General features: G+C 42.4%; 1 protein-coding gene and 1 non-coding gene across 2 annotated transcripts in view; both read right to left on the bottom strand.

Moving 5' to 3' along the window:
- LRP2BP (LRP2 binding protein) overlaps nucleotides 1-18,367 on the bottom strand; it is a 42,146-nt gene extending 23,779 nt beyond the window's left edge. The window contains exons 1-6 of the mRNA XM_060001148.1: nucleotides 18,247-18,367; nucleotides 17,408-17,520; nucleotides 14,415-14,528; nucleotides 1,524-1,666; nucleotides 1,337-1,442; nucleotides 228-451 (exon numbers count right to left, since the gene is read on the bottom strand). Of these exons, the coding sequence (XP_059857131.1) occupies nucleotides 228-451; nucleotides 1,337-1,442; nucleotides 1,524-1,666; nucleotides 14,415-14,528; nucleotides 17,408-17,520; nucleotides 18,247-18,352 (806 nt within the window). The 5' untranslated portion in view covers nucleotides 18,353-18,367. The remainder of the gene's footprint in view (nucleotides 1-227; nucleotides 452-1,336; nucleotides 1,443-1,523; nucleotides 1,667-14,414; nucleotides 14,529-17,407; nucleotides 17,521-18,246) is intronic.
- On the bottom strand, nucleotides 10,747-10,849 carry LOC132417775 (U6 spliceosomal RNA). Its single transcript, XR_009517928.1, has one exon. It is a non-coding gene; the product is annotated as a U6 spliceosomal RNA (small nuclear RNA).
- Nucleotides 18,368-18,789: the final 422 nt, after the last annotated feature.

The following is an 18,789-nucleotide window of genomic DNA, read 5'->3' as shown; positions in this document are numbered from 1 at the left end:
CTGAAGTTCTGCAGACTAACAGATGTACTATCCAATATGGTAGCCAGGAGCTACGTGTGGCTATTAAAATTAAAATCCAGTGAAAATTACAAGTTCAATCCTCAGTTGCACTGGCCACACTGCAAGTACCAATAGCCATCATTTCCAATACTGCAGCGAGTTCTATTAAACAGACCTGGCATAGAACATCTAGTAAGAGTTTTTGTAAATACTTTTATCCAGCTTACCTTTTGGAAAATGCAGCACACTTTGTAAAAAATTTCATCTTATAGTAATACTCCACGAGATTCCCTTGAGCGTAGACATTTCCACGCTCTGCTGCTTCCCTCAAGCAATGCAGGGCAGCCTCGGTATCCTGGTGGATGCCTTGTCCATAAAAGTACATGAGCCCAAGCGCACCCTGGGATTCCAGGTTTCCATTGCCACAAGCTTCTGAATGCCAATAAAACGCCTAGGAGAAAGCACAATTCCCTAGTATTCACAAGGTGGATTATAAATGGAATATCTCTATAAGATAGTACTATTAATTCATCTCTAGGACACCGTTCTAACCCCCTGAATGTATGTCAGACTAGCACCAACTTCGCATGCCTGAGAGAGGGTGCTGAGGGGAGCCCGCCCGTTGTCTGCCCACAGTATAGGCGAGGTCACTGGCTCGAGCTCAGCTGTTCAAGTTTCAGGATTTTCAGATTTTCCAGAGGAAGGACCAAAAAGGTGGGAAATAGGAACCAAGCGTCTGAAAGGCTTTGTAATGAGGCACAGCAAGGAGAGGAGAGCAGCTGATGTGAGATTGCAGCTATCTCTCAGATCCTCTTGGAGCTCCAACGGGATCAAAGAAAACCAAGGATAAAAACCTGCATGTGGTCCAAGCACGTTTGCTCAATACTCAGCTACAGTGCATCTGAGTTAGTTCAAACCGATTTCCAAGTAGCTCCTCAGTTATCTGACAAGGATCTTGGGGGTTATGTGCCTCCTACAAGTTTGCCTTTAACGCCTCATTTCCTTCTCCTTGTAAGATTTCTTGGAAAGGGTTTTCCATCATTGGTGATTAAAGAGGTAGTACTGACTCTCCCTCCTCTTTTACCTTTTATGGTAGAATATTTTGTATGTGTGCTTTTTATAGCATACAAAGTGCTCACATCCGTGGTCTCCTTTGGTAGAGGCAGGGAAGGCAGCATTCATAGTTGAGGAAAGGTGAAATGAGTTTGGAGATCCTAAAACGTAAGCTTTCTTTACATTGAAAGAAATGTAAGAGATATTCAGACTACATACTTACTCCTCACCAAATATTAATCTACACAGGATGCTAGGATTTAAACAAATAAATCACTGTTACCTTCTCTAACTCTCTGGGTTCCTTTGTTGAGTAATACAATCCTAGGATACTTTGAGCCTTCACACTAGCTTTTGGATTTCCATTGTCTGCAGCAAAAAGCCACAGTCTAGAAGAGAAGGGCAAGGCAAGTTATTCTTTGTTTAAGGCATTTGATTAAAACAAAAATCTTGTTCTCAAGTCAGATTACCTTTCAGCTTCCTCGTCTGATTGTTTAACGCCTTTTCCTTCATAATAAGCTCTTCCAAGGTTGTAAGCTGCTGCAAATTTTAAGTGTCTTGCTTTGGGACATGGAGAATCAACGATTTTCTTCATATATTCCACTCCTTTTTCCTTCCACAAAGGAAAAGAACAAAACAGAAAGTCCTAGTTTAGTTTTACCCAAGTTAAGTTTTCTCCCAATAATGCTGTAAAGCGTTCACCCTCCGACATGAGGTAGAATGTCATGAGTCTATACCTAACAGGTATGGTTGTCCTGGACTCTGCAGGGCTAGAAATAAGTCAAAGTCTATCTCCTGGGTCAGCGTTCCCAGAAGCTCTGGGATATAAAGCATTCCCTTCATTTTATAGCTTCCACATTTGCATTACCTCTCAATATGGTTTCCTTCTTCTCTCCTCATAGCCCTTATTCTGAATCGGCACAGTTCTTAGAACTTACAGTGTAAGGATAGCCAGTAACTTCCACATTTTTAATCCTTACAGGACACGTGTAAGCCCCAAACTCTGTCTTCTCTCTTCAAGCACACATTCCCTAGCTGTGCTCAGTGATAAATTTACGTCTACTACACTCATCTTCATACGACATCTGCATAGTCACAGAACACAGAGGACGTTCTAACCACCAACAAAAGGCTTTCCTCCCTCCAAAAACCCAGACACAAATTGTTTACTAGACTATGTTCCTCTTGTCCAACGCACAGCAAGCCAAAATGCTGAGCCCACGAGGTTTGCAGCAGAGGGTTTACAAGGCAGCCAAGCAGGAGATGGGAGAACAAATCTCAAATCCGCCTCCCCAAAGGCAAGGAGCTCGGGGTATTTATAGGATAAAGTAGAAAGCAGCGGGCAGTTGGAGGTGTGGGGAGCCTGGAGAAAGACGATTGGAAAAAGGTGCGGGAATCTTTGCTCTGCACAGGTGTAACTAAGCTATAGCCCTCTGCACGTTCAAAAAGTCACTAAGCAACAGACACGGCATGCCCAGTTGAAGGGTCGGTGGTTCTATCCAGTCTTAACCAGCTCAGCTCAAACTAGACACAGCTGACTCCAAGTTCCTAGAAAACAACTCGGGCAAACATCTTGTTTAGGCTACATGCTGCTTGGAGCACATGAGAGTCTTAAAAAACCACCTTGATTACTGAAGGCAGGTGAAGTGGATTTGACCCATGGTTTCAGTCCCCCCTTGCTTTTCGATCATTACTCAACTCTTGAGGAAAAAGGGTGAGGACAGCTCTGGCTAATTCCTGCTGATAAGGGGCATAGGCCTAACAGGGGCTTGAGGAATCAAACTATTTAGCACTCATTTGAGAATATTCTCTTGTTCCTGGTTTCAAGTTAACATTTTGATCCCAAACAAATACCACTTATGCACCAGCTGTCAAGGCATTCATAGGCCCAAGATTGGTAATAAAAACTGTAGGCAAATAGGTACGGGGTGGGGCAAATATGTACACTGTGAGGGCATACAGAACGCCAGACGTGCGAACACTTTGACTCATTTTTAGGGATTTTACCTAGGACACTGGCGAGCCAGGGATTGGGGTCTTACTTTTTTACGAATTGGAGTGTGTTGATCATTATCACCTTTGACTGAAACAGATAGTATCGAAGGAACACAGGCTGGGAGAATTAAGTGTGGTTTCTACAATATCCTCACCAAATAGAACCCTAACAAGGGTAGGTGCCAGGGATTTTTTTTGTTGTTGTTTGTTTTTTGGTTGTTTTTTATTCTGAGGACACAAGGAGACCAAATTTTGGCTTATTCAAGAAAAAAACACGACAGGACATTTTGTTGATTAGCCTAATTTGATATGTGCACACCTGAAGTCACGGTGAAGTTAGGGAATGGTCAAAAATTAACGACAGGCACAACCCAGGGGTCAGCACGATCAAATACAGAAGGTTTTAGATGACATATCCAAAAGCTAGAGAAATTACCTACTTTTGCCAAAGATTGAAAAATCCTAATCACTGAATTGTCCAAGCCTGGGAGGTTCGAAACAAAGAGAAGGCAGAACAAAAGAAAATCAATCTGGTTACTAGCAAATTATTTAAATTGCTTTCTAAATTTTACTTTTCAAAGCCACCACTGCAGCAATCCCACTCACCCTAATTTCTTTCCCGTGGCTTTTTTCTGGGGGTTCACTTGCCCACTCGGGAAAGTCAGCGTCAGGGTTGGAACCACTGCGGTATTCCTCCCGCAATGTGCTTTCTCCCTTTTTCGGTGCATTCCTCATAAGGTCCCAACCCGCGAAGATGGAGCTGGTCTTCAGGGTTTATCCTCCATGATTTCAGTCTAGATGTTCATTGTCTCCTTTAAGAGCTTCCTAAATGGGTTTTGCTATGAGTCCAAAGTTGGGGACCCAAATACGGCAGAACCCAGCCATTCCCAGAAATTCCTGCAATTATCTCTTGGTGGGAGCTGCAGCCCTAGCTAGAGCTTCCCTTCCATTAGAGGGCAAGTCTCTCTGTCCTTGTGAGAGTTCAAAACCCAAATATTTAACAGAGGGATTGAGAACTCTGTGCTTTTTCTTGGATACTTGATAGACCTGTGCAACCAAAAAGGTTGAAATCAAAACCATATTCTGAAAAAAAAAAAAAAAAAAAACCATGTTCTGGTCTGTGTCCTTTGTTTTACTGGTAACCAGCATCAACCACGTCCTGGAGCAGGGCTCCCTCATTTAGTTGAGGGTCCCTCAAATCTTTTGCCAGGATTTCTCCAAACATCGCGGGTAAAGTTTTAAATCCCTGAGGAAGTACTGTCCAGCAGTACTGTTGTTTAATTCTTAGTACCAAGATCTTCCCATTTGAAAACAAACAACTCTTGGGATTTAAAACAAGGATATGCAAGAAAAGGCATCTTTCAACTCTAATACAGTAAACCAGCAATGTCTGGACAGATTAGTGAGCAGAGAATATGGGTTAGGGACTACTGGATTAGTCTCTTTTACAATCTAACTGTTCTTAAATCGTGTACAAGCTGACCTCAGGTGGTATCCTAAGCTGTATAGGCCTAGCTCTTTGCTATTCCCAGCCTCCCGTCTGCACAGGTCTTCGGACTCCCCTTTGCAAATCTCTTCTGGAACAGTTGCAGGCTGTTCTTTTGGGGACTGGAGTAATAAAGCCTGCAATGCACAAGCCTGCTCTGGTGGTACTTTAATGTCTGTCCACTCAGGGGCAAAGGTAACCCTGATATTTAGTTAGTAAATCTCGTCTCAGAAAGGGAATGGGGCATTCAGGCATGTATACAAAGGTATGCTTCAGATGCGTTTTCCCCAACTGACAGTTTAGCAGCTGGAAAAAAAGGCATTTTCTAGGTTTCTTTGGACACCCCAGTTACTAACATAGTTTTAGAAAGAAGCTTAGAAAGCCAGGTATTTAAAACTGAGTAAATGGTCCAATATCAAGCAAAATCCAAGTTAATTTCCCACGGTCATAGTCATCCAGGGCTCTGCTTAGGAAATGATGGACTTTACAAGATTTAAAGGAACCCCTAGGGCCTGGCATTCTTGGTCACTGTCATTCTCAGCTCGGGCATCCGATGTGCCAGCTATTTACCTTCAAGAGGCTTACTTAGGACGGGACCCTCTTTTCCAGTGTCCCTCCTGTTTGCAATATGCACACTGGCGGAGTCCGGCTATTGGGTGCCCGTGTGAGCGGAAGCTTTTGCCGAGTCCCTTGTGAGAGTCCTTGATTCCATCCAGCTCTTCCCGGTGTTAAGGTAGCGGCCCGCAGAGCAGCCTCTTTCATTCTCCATTGTTCCCTTTTCTCCTGAACCTGGTCTCCGCCATTAGAAACTTTAAAGGCAGTTTCAACAGGTCAAGACATAGACATTCCTAAAGGCCCTTCCATCTTTTGCAGTTTCTTCTGTATACTGGGTGCGCTCTGACCAAAACTGGTCACTCTGACTTTTATAAGTTCTCTTTGTATGTTGCCTATAAGCTTTAAAGACCCTTTCTGGAAATTCTGAAGGATCCTCATTTGGTCTGTTTTACCTCCTGTACTTTATTAAGGCTTGTTTTGGCATCCCTCTTCGCAATCCTGCAAGAACGCAATCTCAGTAAAGTTCGGGCCTGTCTCCAGCATTCACATCCCCATCAGGATCTGCTTTTGTGTAGCCCCGCACACAGCAGCCCTCACCGGGTTGCCAGGGGTTTCTGCACGAAGCAGATCTGCCTCCTCTCGAGCTTTATCCAGCACCATCCTATGCTCTTCTGAAGTGAGGAGGGTATTTAATACATTTTGAACATCTGCTCAGGTTAGTTTGTGGGTTGCAAAAAAAAAAAAAACAAAAATCAATGAAGGTTTTCCATTCTCGAGTCATCTCTATAAGTTGGCATATTATTCTTCCAGTTAAATAAATCCAAAGCGGACAGGGAAGTGGACCCAGATCCATCCCAGCAGCTGCCCAGCCTCGGCATTCACAGACCCCACGGGGACCTGCCTTAAGGGATATTGCCCTATCCGCACTTGGGTCGCACCCATGGCCAAGCTGCACACCCTGGCAGGTAATGAGAGGGGAGGCCATTCCTGTTTCTCAACCCTCAGAGACTGGGGTGGAGGGCACAGGGGCCCGAGAGCCTGAGGCTCAAATGCTGACAGTGAAGGAGCGGCAGCGCCACCCTGTAAGGGTGGAGGGGAGCGTCCGAGCGGCCACTCAGCCCTCAAGTCACCCTCCTTCTCATTAGAATCCAGCAAAACAGATGTCTGTGCCTTTCCTTCCTGTTGGACCATTACCTTACATCTACTCTACACAGGTTAATTCTGATTCAAGAACATAAGAGACTGTACATAAGGTATTTCATCCCGTTTTTATTCCTGTTTACAAAATAAATCTACTTGCAAAGTTTTATTGTAATTTAAGGATCCATTTTCAGGCCATTGTGCTCCAGAGTCTAGAGAATATTATGGTCACTTAGTATTACAAAAAATAACCATCTTTTATTTCTCCATGGATTCATAACAGAAAGTCTCCCAATTTTGGAGAATGTAGCCTAGACGGCTGCAAGAGGGAACTGAATTAACATTGCCCATTTTGAAGGAGCTTTGTTCCCAGGTGGGTGCAGCAACAAAATCTTAGGGTCCTTGCTACAGTCGCCAAGAAGCTCAACCCCCTGTAGCCAATTCCTAACAATTAAGACAATCAGACATAGACAGACATGGACAAACAAAACAAAAACAAAACCAAAATCCAGAGCCCTGGGCCATAAACTCAGGTACAGAGTACCTCAGCAGCAGTAACCTTTTATATTGTCTACCAAAATCCCATCAGGTGGGCCTCTGACCCATGATCCTTCATGGTTCCAAAGACAATCTAGGCACAAGTACATTTCTTTAACGAGGTTTACCCTAAAAACATGTTCCAAATCCAAAAGCCCAAACCCCCAAAAATGTTACTGAAAGACGGGTCTAGCTGCTCACCACTCAAAAACCAATATTCAAGAGGCAAGGCTACTGGAAAGTCTGCTTTATTTCTGAGGCCGGCAACGGGGAGAATGGTGGACTTATGTTCAGAGACTGATTCCTCACTGACAAGTCAGAGGGCAAGCACATTTTTTTTTTTTTTTTTTTTTTTTTTTTTTTGCGGTATGCAGGGCTGTCACTGTTGTGGCCTCTCCCTTTGCAGAGCACAGGCTCCGGACGCGCAGGCTCAGCGGCCATGGCTCACGGGCCCAGCCGCTCCGCGGCATGTGGGATCCTCCCGAACCGCCAGGGGCACAAACCCGTGTCCCCTGCATCGGCAGGCGGACTCTCAACCACTGCGCCACCAGGGAAGCCCTGGGCAAGCACTTTTAAAGGGGAGTTTCAGGGGTGTTTAGGCAGAGGGAGGGGGCTACATGCAGAAACAGCCCAGTCAGCTCCGACAGTCACCTTGAAATTGGGCACGTGGTGGTCTGGTCAGCGTCATCTTCATTGTTTTAAGTACAGTTAGTCTTCAGTTCCAGGGTCGGTTTGTTCCCATTTCTTTGAAGCCAGTTCTCAGAACTGTGGCAGCTTATGTCATGGCTACACAGCCTGGTCATCATGTAGTTAATTTCTTTCACCTAGTGTGGGTTTCAGTATCTATAAAACAGCTCAAAGGAGACGGCCCAGAATATTATCTATAGCCCTATGAGGAGGGACTAATGGTCCCCGACTTCATTCAGTGACTAAACTATTATTACTTGGTCTTGTTTTCCTTTGCTTCTGCACTTTCTCACTTCTCTGAATTTATTCTTTGACTAAAGTTTTTCTACAGACAGAAGACAGGCAGAGGGCATGGAGGGGAAGCACCATAGGGTCCTGCTCCATTTCCTCTCCTTGCTACAAGATGAAACTAAGCACGGAAGGTCAGCAGTGCCTCCCTGAAAACCCAGGGTCAGTCTGGGAACGGACACGCCAGGGAGCTGCTCGGGCTGGCCCACCGGACCTCAGTGCCTGCAAGGGGCCGACGAGCCGTGGGCCAAAGGTTCGCCTGGACTCACCTCTTGGCTGGCTCACCACGTGTGTTACCGAACCAGATCTGTCTTGCCAGACGCACAGCAAGCCAAACGCGGAGACACCGAGGTTTGCAGCAAAAAGAGGCAGCCAAACCGGAAGACGGCAGAACAAATCTCAAACCAGCCTCCAGCAAGCAGGCAGCTCGGGGTATTTATGGGATAAGGAATAAAAAACAGCAGGGCGGTCCGAGGCACGGGGAGCGTGCGGGGCGTGGCGAAAGGTGATTGGGAAAAGATGTGGGAATTGGCGGGTAATCGTCTCTCTGCGCAGGTGTAACTAAGATGCAGGCCTCTGCACGTTCAAAACATCATGAAGCAATGGACGCCGGTGGATGCCCAGCTGGAGAGTCGACGGTCCTATCTAGTCTTAACCAGCTCAGCTCAAACTAGATGCCACTGGCTCCAAGTTCCCAGAAAACAACTCAGGCAAACATCTTGTTTATGCAGGTGCAGCTTGGAGGACACACGAGTCTTAAAACGACTTTGATTAGTGAAGGCAGGTGAAGTGGATTTAACCCAGTTTCAAAACCTTCAAAAATCACTCCAAAGAGGAAAATAATATTTGACGGTCAAGTACATTTGTATACACTGCATTCTAACTTTTACTCCTCACTAGTCTCTCGAAGTGCTATTGCTGGCTAAACAACACAGTAATAGATGAGAAAATAAAGGTGTTTTACCGAGTCCCAGATCATGTGGATTTACTTCTGTGAGTGTGTGAGGTAGGTGTCTACCATTTTTTTTCCCCAACTGGTTAGTAAGAGAGAACTTACAGTATAATGGTAGTAGAGTGAAGTGTTCGTGTAAATCCTCCCACAGATAGCAGTGATTAAATCAGGACCAAACATAAAGAACAACTTTCTAAAGGCACTGGGAGGGACTTCCCTGATGGCACAGTGGTTAAGAATACGCCTGCCAAGGCAGGGAACACGGGTTCGAGCCCTGGTCTGGGAGGATCCCACGTGCCGCGGAGCAACTAAGCCCATGCGCCACAACTACTGCGCCTGTGCTCAAGAGCCTGCGAGCCACAACTACCGAAGCCCATGCGCCTAGAGCCCATGCTCCGCAACAAGAGAAGCCACCGCAGTGAGAGGCCCGGGCACTGCACCAAAGGGTAGCCCCTGCTCTCCACAACGAGAGAAAGCCTACACGCAGCAACAAAGACCCAACGCAGCCAAAAATGAATTAATTAATTTAAAAAAAGTTATTAAAGGCACTGGGAAGTTTATCAAAGCAAACACAAACTGGAAGAGGAATGACTCTTGAGAACTGCAACTGAAAGGGATCATTGAAGTTCAATGAACCCCAGACAGGATAAACAAAAACCCTCTCCTAGGCATGCATCATAGTCAAACTGCTGAAATCCATAGAAATCCTGCAAGCAGCCAGAGAAAAAGGACACGTATACAGGGAACATAAGACAATCAGAGACTGACTTCTTGTCAGAAGCTAGAAGAGTTTACAAGGGCATTGTTTTGGGGGTTTTTTTTGCGCACGGTTCGCGGGCCTCTCACTGTTGTGGCCTCTCCCATTGCGGAGCACAGGCTCCGGACGCGCAGGCTCAGAGGCCATAGCTCACGGGCCCAGCCGCTCCGCGCCATGTGGAATCTTCCCGGACCAGGGCACGAACCCCTGTCCCCTGCATCGGCAGGCGGACTCTCAACCAGTGCGCCACTAGGGAAGCACTACAATGGCATTTTTAAAGTGAGGAAAGGAGAAACTCAACCAGCAAAACAATTCATCAAAAATGAAGGCAGAGTGAAGACATTTTCAGGTAATTATAAAATTGGAGATAACTCATTACCTGCAGACTTACAAGAAATGCTCTTTAAAGGAAATTCTTCAGGTTGAACGGAAAAGGAATATGGTGCCAGATGGCAACGCAGATTGATAGGGAGGAATGTAAAGCCTCAGAAATGGTAAATATGTACAAATATAAAAGGATACCCAGGCACATATATACATACCTGTGTATGTTTTCTTTTCAATTTCTTTCAAAAGTTATATGACTAAAGCAAACATAATGCAGTTTTGTATCAATATTTTGGGGTTTATAACACGTAAATTTCAAGACATTTCAAACCTACCACACAAAGCATATTTGTTTCCACCAGACTCTGGACCAAATTAGTGTCAAGAACTCGGTAAATTAATAAAATGATAAACATTAAAAGAATTTGCTCTTTGCCCCTTTACCTTGGGTTAACTGAACAGACCTACAGAGGCCATCTTCTTTTTTGCTCCACTGGCCTCCATATGTAATTAAATTTAAGCCACTCTATTTTGGAGTTGCCATATGCCAACCCATCGAATCTACCAATTTTCCTGGTCTTTCTACACCTTCGTGTTCTTCCCACATCAGCTTATTCTGTATCTGTCACTGTACTCATTCCTTTGTCCCTCTTTCCCTCCATGACACTCACTCCTGTGGCAGATATCTTATTTCTCCAGCTACTCTGCTGTACTTAAACCACTGAACATGGCTGGAGAAAAACATAACCATGCTGACAGGTCCTTCCTACAATTTGTGACTTCAAATTTCAGAGCGAGCTCTCCCCTCACAAGCAATACTATCAGTTTGTCTCATCAATGATCTCTCCCACTTATCTGGAAGAGAAGATACTACTTCAAACCTTTTCCTTTCTCTTCAGACTTCTGCTGTCCCCTCGCTCCCTCTCCTCAGTCTCAGCTCATGGCTTCAACTTTTTAAATATTTTTATAAAAAATATGGAACAGTTCATGGAGTTGTGTGTCATCTTTGCACAGGGGCTATGCTTATTTTCTCTGAATTGTTAGAATTTTAGGATACATGCTGCCACAGCAAACACATGGCTTGTCTTTTATTTCACTGAGAAAACAGAAAGAATTGAAAGAAACACCAAATCTATCAGTTTACCTGATTCATCATCAATTTTTTCCTCTCTACCAGATCGTGTGTCAACTTACAAATAATAATGTAATATCTTTGATCTGGGAGAAAACTCTCCCTTGATCCCATGATCCCTCCCAGTTATTGCACATATATTTGTTCTACTTTATAACAAAGCTCAGTGCTTATCTCCACTTCCTTACATCCGTATGTCTTCTCCACCCACTCCAATCTTGGTCCCTTATGACCTTGGTCCCACTGAAATGGTTTTGTCAAGATCTCCAGTGAAATTCATCTTAGTATGTCTGATAGTAAGTGCTCAGTTTTCATTCTACTCACCTCTCAGCAGAATTTGATACAGATGATCACTCCCTTCTTCTTCTTCTTTTTTTTTTTTTTTGCGTTATGCAGGCCTCTCACTGTTGTGGCCTCTCCCATTGCGGAGCACAGGCTCCGGACGCGCAGGCTCAGTGGCCATGGCTCACGGGCCCAGCCGCTCCGCGGCATGTGGGATCTTCCCGGACCAGGGCACGACCCCATGTCCCCTGCATCGGCAGGCGGACTCTCAACCACTGCACCACCAGGGAAGCCCCACTCCCCTCTTGAAACAATTTCGTCGTTTGACTTTCAGATCACCACACAGTCCTCATTTTCCTCTGTCCTCCCTGTCCTCTCCTTCTCATTTCTCCTTTGCTGGCTAGCTATTCTTTCCGTTATGACCATGAAATACTGGAGGGCTTCCAGTCCCTGGCCTTGACCTGTGGCTCTTGTCTATGATACTCACTCATTCAGCAATCTTATCCAAGCTGGTGCTGTAACTCCCACTGCTCCACAGATAGCCCCCCACTGATTTCTCTAGTCCTGATGGCACCGTTGAGCTCCAGACTCTCTACCTGACATCTCTACTTAGGTGTCTTAACAGGTACTTCAAATGAAACATTCAAACATAACTGTTTCGCTTTTCCTCCTGTACGCCAAATGTGCTTCTCCCTCAGTCACCCCATTGTTATTAAATGGCAACATCATCCACTCAAGACAAAAAGTAGGAATCATCCTTGATTCCTCCCCTTATCTCTGCCCCTCTCCCAATCCATCAGAAAGTCCTGTATCCTCTTAAGAGCACATCCTAGATCTGTCCACTTTTCTCTATTCCCACCACTATAATTTCAGTTAAAGCTGTTCTTTTATCTGCACTGGCTTCCTCACTGGACTTCCTGCTTCTACTCCTGCCTCCATTCAATCCAATCTCCACACAACAGACAAAATGATCTTTAAAAATGTTAATCATATTAATTGCACTCCCTTTTGGTGTCTTCACACTGCATTGAGAATACAATCCATTTGGCCGTAGTTTGCCAAGTTCCACGTGGTTTGGTCCCTGTTTCACTGTTTTGACTGTACTCCAGCTGTACCATCCTTCCTCAGGCCTGAACACTAGCTATTTCCTCTGCCTGGAATGTGATTCATCTAGACCTATACGTTGCTCCTTCTTGCTGCTCAGTTCTTCATTCAAGTATCAGATAAAATGGTGGAATGACACAGGGAGGAAAATGTAATCCCAGAGCCAAAGTCTTCAGGTTAACATTAGAAAATTCCCAACAACCAGGAAATTGATAGAACTAGGAAAGCAAGGAGTTGGTATGAACTTCAAAGTAGGTACACTTTGTGCCTGAGGTGGAGGAGAAATAATAGCTAGAAAGTGAATTGGGAAATGAAAATAATACCAGCTCTACCTTTGAGCACTATGGTACTTTGGGAGGTTGTAAGGAGAGGCCTCCTCTAAAGAGGGCTGCTTGTGGGACAACCAAGTTTCTGATAAGGCAAGGAAGTGAAGGAAGTAGTCTGAGAAAAAGGCTGAGAATACAGAAGGTCTAAGAATGGCATACAGAAAAGTAGAAAGAATATTACATAAAAATTTGCATAGGGCTTCTCTGGTGGCGCAGTGGTTGAGAGTCTGCCTGCCGATGCAGGGGACACGGCTTCGTGCCCCGGTCCGGGAAGATCCCACATGCCACGGAGCGGCTGGGCCCGTGAGCCATGGCTGCTGAGCCTGCATGTCCGGAGCCTGTGCTCCGCAGCGGGAGAGGCCACGGCAGTGAGAGGCCCGCGTACCGCAAAAAAAAAAAAAAAAAAAAAAAAAAAATTTGCATAACTACCACATAGATTGTCAGTAATAACATTTTGCTATATTTGCTTCATCTGTCTTTTTTGGTGACTTGTTTCAAGTTATATGCCGATATGAAAATATCAGGACACTTCACCCCTAAATATTTCAGTATGAATTACAAAAGAAGACATTTTTCTGCATAAGTACCATATAAGTGTCACTTCTAATAAAGTCAGTATTATGAAAAAAGGCAGGAGAGAGAGTTAATCTAGATTAAAGAAACTTGTAGATATTACAACTCAATGCATTGGGTGGTCTCTGATTGAATGCTGGCTTGAAAGACTACTTTGGGACAATTTGAGAATTTTGAATATAAACTGGGTATTAAATGGTATTAGGCAATATGTGTTAGTTTTGGTAGATGTATTCAGTATAAATTCTATTTTTGGAAAGTAAAATTTTTAAAGATTTGTTTTCACAAGTTTAAGTTGTTTCATTGCAATTTGTTCCCCAGTCTCCTCATGTTTGATTGACAAAATGTGTTTTCTTAACTTTTTGAGACTAGAGTTCAATTGTCATCTAATTTCTATTGTATTTCTTCTGGTTAGGCCCTGTCAGAAATTAAGCATTTTATTGCTTTCCGCTTTATTTTTGTGCAGCCAATATTTTTCACTGGTATTATTATTATATCTTTGGTAAACTCAAATTGTTGATTCTTTTTGTTTATGTAAATTCTTTCTGGTTAGATTGTTTAAAAGTTTTAAAAAGATATAGTGATGAATATTATCCTACCGTTATTACCATTTTCCAAGGACCTATTTCTAAATTCCATGTTAAATAATCCTATAACTTGGGTGATGGTGCAGTCATGATACCATTTAAATAGAAATAGGGGACCATTGAGTTAGAAAGCACGAATAAGTATAAAAACCAATTTTTCAAAAAAATTCGCATTCTAGAGAGAGACTTAAGAAGTTTCATAGCAAGTGTGACTGTCTAATGAACACATTCTGGTTTCAGCTTATCTTTTTTTTTTTGCATAGGGCAATACATGGAAGAATATACTCTAATAACAAAGTTCATATTTGATAGTAAAATTTGGAGTGATCTTATTTTTGCTTATTTTCTAACTTTTCTCCATGTTCATGTAGCTTTGAAGTAACTTTTAAAAACAAAGGAAAACATTTTAAAGCAAAAATGTTATTGACGGCTAATAGTAGCAAGGAGAGGGGCAAAAAGAAATTTGTTTTTCACGTAAATGTAAAAATGACTACTGCTATCCTTTAAATGCTGAAATGATAGATAATTATTTAAATATAAGTAAGAAATATATCATTAAAATATAATTTTAAATATATCAAATAATCCATAAACAATGAAATCTTAAACACTGTGAACAAAACAATAACTTACAGCGTCTGCGGTTATCCCCAGACCATCATAATACATCACTCCTAGCTGGTAAGTTGCCTGATGATCCTTTTCCTTGATTTCTTCAAACTGTTCTAATGCTTCTTTATACCATCCCTGTAAGCTCCCAGGAAATACTGAATTATTTTCATTATTACCTTAAAGTAATCCCAAATACTTAGTTCCCACCTAACTCTAGCTAGCAGCACCAAATAAAACAAGACAGCAACAAATTTATGGAATTTGCAAGTAAGCTATTGACAACAATCAACACACTATAAAATCAATAAAATAAACCTAAATATGGCAACTGAGGGAACTGACCAGGAGGAACCTAGGTCAGACTCTCTTTGGCTTTCACTCTTACTCTTGGCTATTGCCAAACCGCTGTCTAAATGATAGCCTAGCCCTCTGCTCATTCCAGCCTGCCATATCACCCGCTACTCCTGGAGTCTGAGAAACTTCAGAGATGGGGCCAAAGACTCTGAGAAAAGATAAACATCAGGATATCTGCTACTACTAAATATCCACTATGATATGGCTCTTCCAGTTTTGCCATTTTCTAGCTAGGGAGAAGACACAGAAAAACAAACATGTGATTCTCCAAAATTATCTTTCTCCCATACTTCCTATGAAAACCTACGTGTTATATGTCATTCATTTAAGGCTCCTCAGCGTTATAGGATATAATAACAAATACGCTGAAGTGTAAGGAACAAAAATGGGGCTTGGGCTTCCCTGGTGGCACTGTGGTGGAGAGTCCACCTGCCGATGCAAGGGACACGGGCTTGTGCCCCGGTCTGGGAAGATCCCACATGCCGCGGAGCGGCTGGGCCCGTGGGCCATGGCCGCTGAGCGTGCGCGTCCGGAGCCTGTGCTCTGCAACGGGAGAGGCCACAACAGTGAGAGGCCCGCGTACCTCATTAAAAAAAAAAAAAAAATGGGGCTTATGTCTTAATCCACCATGGAAAATGCCTTACGCTAAAGAATAAATCATTTGTAACAGTGGAAAGAGAGTCTCTGAGTTGGAAGGTCATTACTAGGAAGAGCAGGCCAGAGAAAAGCAACTTTTGGAAAACACAGAAACAATTGAATTTCTCTTTTCATAAACTGTAATTAATCAACAAACTGATAAAATTAATAAAAACTGTACCAAAATGCTAACAAATATTTATCTTAAAGAACATACAACAATGAGTAAATGACTGAGTTGTAAAGATTCATTCTCCTTTCTGGCTAGTGTTTGGCCAACATATAAGAGGGCTGGAAAACTTAGAATACTCTATACAGAGGAAGAGAAAGGAAGTCCTTTTAGTTTTTCATGATTTTAAATACCAGATACATGCTGGAAAATCTCAGATATATACTTTCAACTCAGACTTCTCCTTTGAGATCTAGAGTCTTACATGTAGTTTCTACTTTGAAACATGTATACTTGGATGACTGAGGGGAATCTCAAACATAAAATGTCCAAAAACTGACCTCCTGATGGTTCCCTCAAAACTCACTCCTCCCCACTTCTCTATTTTTCAGTCCATGATGCCATTACTTGTATCTCCAAAATAAATCCAGGACCCAGCTCCACCGCTGGGTCAAGATCACCATCCTCTCTTGACCCAACTAGTATAATTTTCCCCTAAACTGGTCTTGGTTCTATGCTTCCCTTCCAATCCATTCATCACAGTCTCAAAACACTTCAATGGCTTCTCACTACATTTTAAACAAGGCTTATCTAGAGTCATTCTCTGCCTCGCTGACCATGACATTGGTCTCTTAATTCCTAGAGCTCACCAAACTCTTCCTCATCTCAGAAACGTTGCATTTGTTCTCCCTTCTACCTGGAATGCACTTCCCTGTGGCTGTTTGCATTAACTGTTTCCTTTTCTTCAAGTTTTAGTTTCAACAACAGGTATTTCCGCCCTATCCCTAAGTTATTCTCTCTCAGAGTACCCAGTTAATTGCTTTCATAGTACTTTAACTTATTTTTAATTATATATTAATTTAATTTCTTCCTCTAGACTGTAAGCTCTATGAAATGGGGCCCATTCTAACCCCCTCATTACTGTATAGCTAGTACCTAGCATAATAGTAGCAAATACTTATAAAGCACTTACTAGGTGCCAGGCCCTGTTAGTATTTTTACAATTAATATACCCTCATAATAGCTCTATGAAATACATATTATTACCCTCTTTTATAGATGAGGAAACTGAGGCACCAAGAGGTTAAGCATTTGTGCCCAAGGATACAGTTAACAAGAAATAGAACCGTATTGGAACCTATGCCCAAAGCTGAAAGATCATTCTCTGAACCATTGTGCTACGTGATCCTCACAGTGACAGGTGCATTATGAGTCCTCAACAAATATTTTTTGCCAGAATGAATGAAGGAGCCATCAAAAGATAAGTAAGTGGGATATAGTTGAACAGCTGCCCAAACATTCAATGGATAGTGAGGGGTTGGGGACAGCTGGTCCCTTTTCACATCTTCCCTTGGGGTTCAATGAACAACTGAAGCTATATTGCTGAAGTTGGAGTGATAGTTTGCATAGGTCCTCCTAGACCTACTTTGCAAACCTCAGCATAATGTGGATAAAGAGGGAAATTCCCTCCTTACTCCATATAGGAACATATAAAGCTGCCTTTAAGTACTAGATAAGAATCAGGATTTTTCATTGTTAATAAAATGAAAATATTTTATAAATGATGTTGAATATATCGGGCAAAATATAAAAATTAGATTTTTAATTTATCATGTGAAAATGGATTTCATACCAAAATGACTCCTATAAATGACATTAATTAGAATGATTTTTATGGAGAAAGGTTGAATATTCCGTAAGCTGGGACCAATTTATCATACTTAAATCCACAACAATAATCTATGGAATTTGACAGAATTTCCCTGGTTTAACAATGTAAGGAACTCTATAGGAAATTTTGCTATGAAGATCTAACAGCAGCTTTATATGAAAACAAATCAACAAAAAATGATACCTCTTCAAAATACAGTTGACCTCGTAGGAAATATGCCAGAGTATCCCCTCTTCTTATTCTTTCCTTCAAGAGGTGCAATGCCTTTTCCACCAAACTAGCATGGCTGTAATGATCTGATTTTTTAAAAAGTAAAGAATTCCATCTTTATCCATACAATATGAATTTTCTCTCTTAAAGTAATAAATTAAATAGAATTCATCTGACACTGTACTAGTTTCCCTCCTAGTTCTCATTCCTAAAACTGACCTCCTTAGTTCAAGGAAAAAGCACTACCTTAAAAAAAGAAAGCACTATCACAATACCTGACACTGTGCCTTATATAATTAAGAAATATATTGGCTGGTTGTCAAACTAACCCTCTTTTCTACTAGGCAGGAGCTCTAGCAATGCAGTCTACGTGGAATTCTTCAGACAAAGCTGGCCTCTGGGTGAGTGAAATTCTTAATTTGAGTCTTAATTAGAACTACTCTAACTAGATGAGCTAACCATCCCCAATTTAATTTTTTTAAGTCTATAGAAAAAAATGGTAGCTTTAAATGCTAATTTCAAGTAAAGCATGGTACTGTTCTCTTTAACAGAACTGACATCTGGCTTCTCTTTTCCAGAAGGGTGTCCTAAAGTCCTGAGAGTAAAACCAGGATCAGGATCTCATTATGAAACTTCTTCACTGATGATCTGCTACCAGGTAGCTTCAAGCAATTTCACAGATTCTTACAGAAAAGCTAGAAAAGACTGTAAACTTAACCGCTTGCTTGCCAGCAATAAGACTCATATTTCTTGTTTCTTTTGCTCTGGTGTACCTAATTAACTTTTAGTGAAAATATTATCAGGATTTGTACCAGTCTTTTCCTTTCTCCATTGGAAGAGTTTTTGTTTATTAGCAGCATAGTGGGATAGAGAAGTATAAAAGGGGTTCTTGGGCAACTTTTCACTGGTCAACTTCATCCTGTCTCCACAGTAGGTATTCTGTAAATTAAAAAATTATATTAAAAAATAATATGGTAGAATCTTCCCCCAGAAAATGCAAAGAGAGACTCCACTCCAACTTGGCAGTCATTATAAAAAGCATCTTCCTCTCATCACCTAGGGATAGGGCACCAAACTACCAGCTCTGGGATGTGAACATTCCTTCTTAGGAAACCAGGACCCTCTATAGCTATGAGAAGCACAGCACTCCTCCATGTCTGTTTCCACAGCATGGGACTAATGATCAGAGCTGTTTGCAAATCCCTTCTGGCTATGAGATCACACACTCCAGTGAGTCATGTCACCCACCACAGCTGCTGCCACTAGTAGGAATTGGTGACACTGCCCATAGATACAGTTCCTGTGCACTGGTACCTTCCTGTGGCCTTGTAACTGAAGCTCATCAAACTAATCCA

Source organism: Delphinus delphis, chromosome 21 (genome assembly GCF_949987515.2).
Source record: "Delphinus delphis chromosome 21, mDelDel1.2, whole genome shotgun sequence".
Classification (NCBI taxonomy): domain Eukaryota; kingdom Metazoa; phylum Chordata; class Mammalia; order Artiodactyla; family Delphinidae; genus Delphinus; species Delphinus delphis.
The sequence above is the reverse complement of the archived record's forward strand: the minus strand, read 5'-3'. Positions and strand labels throughout refer to the sequence as shown.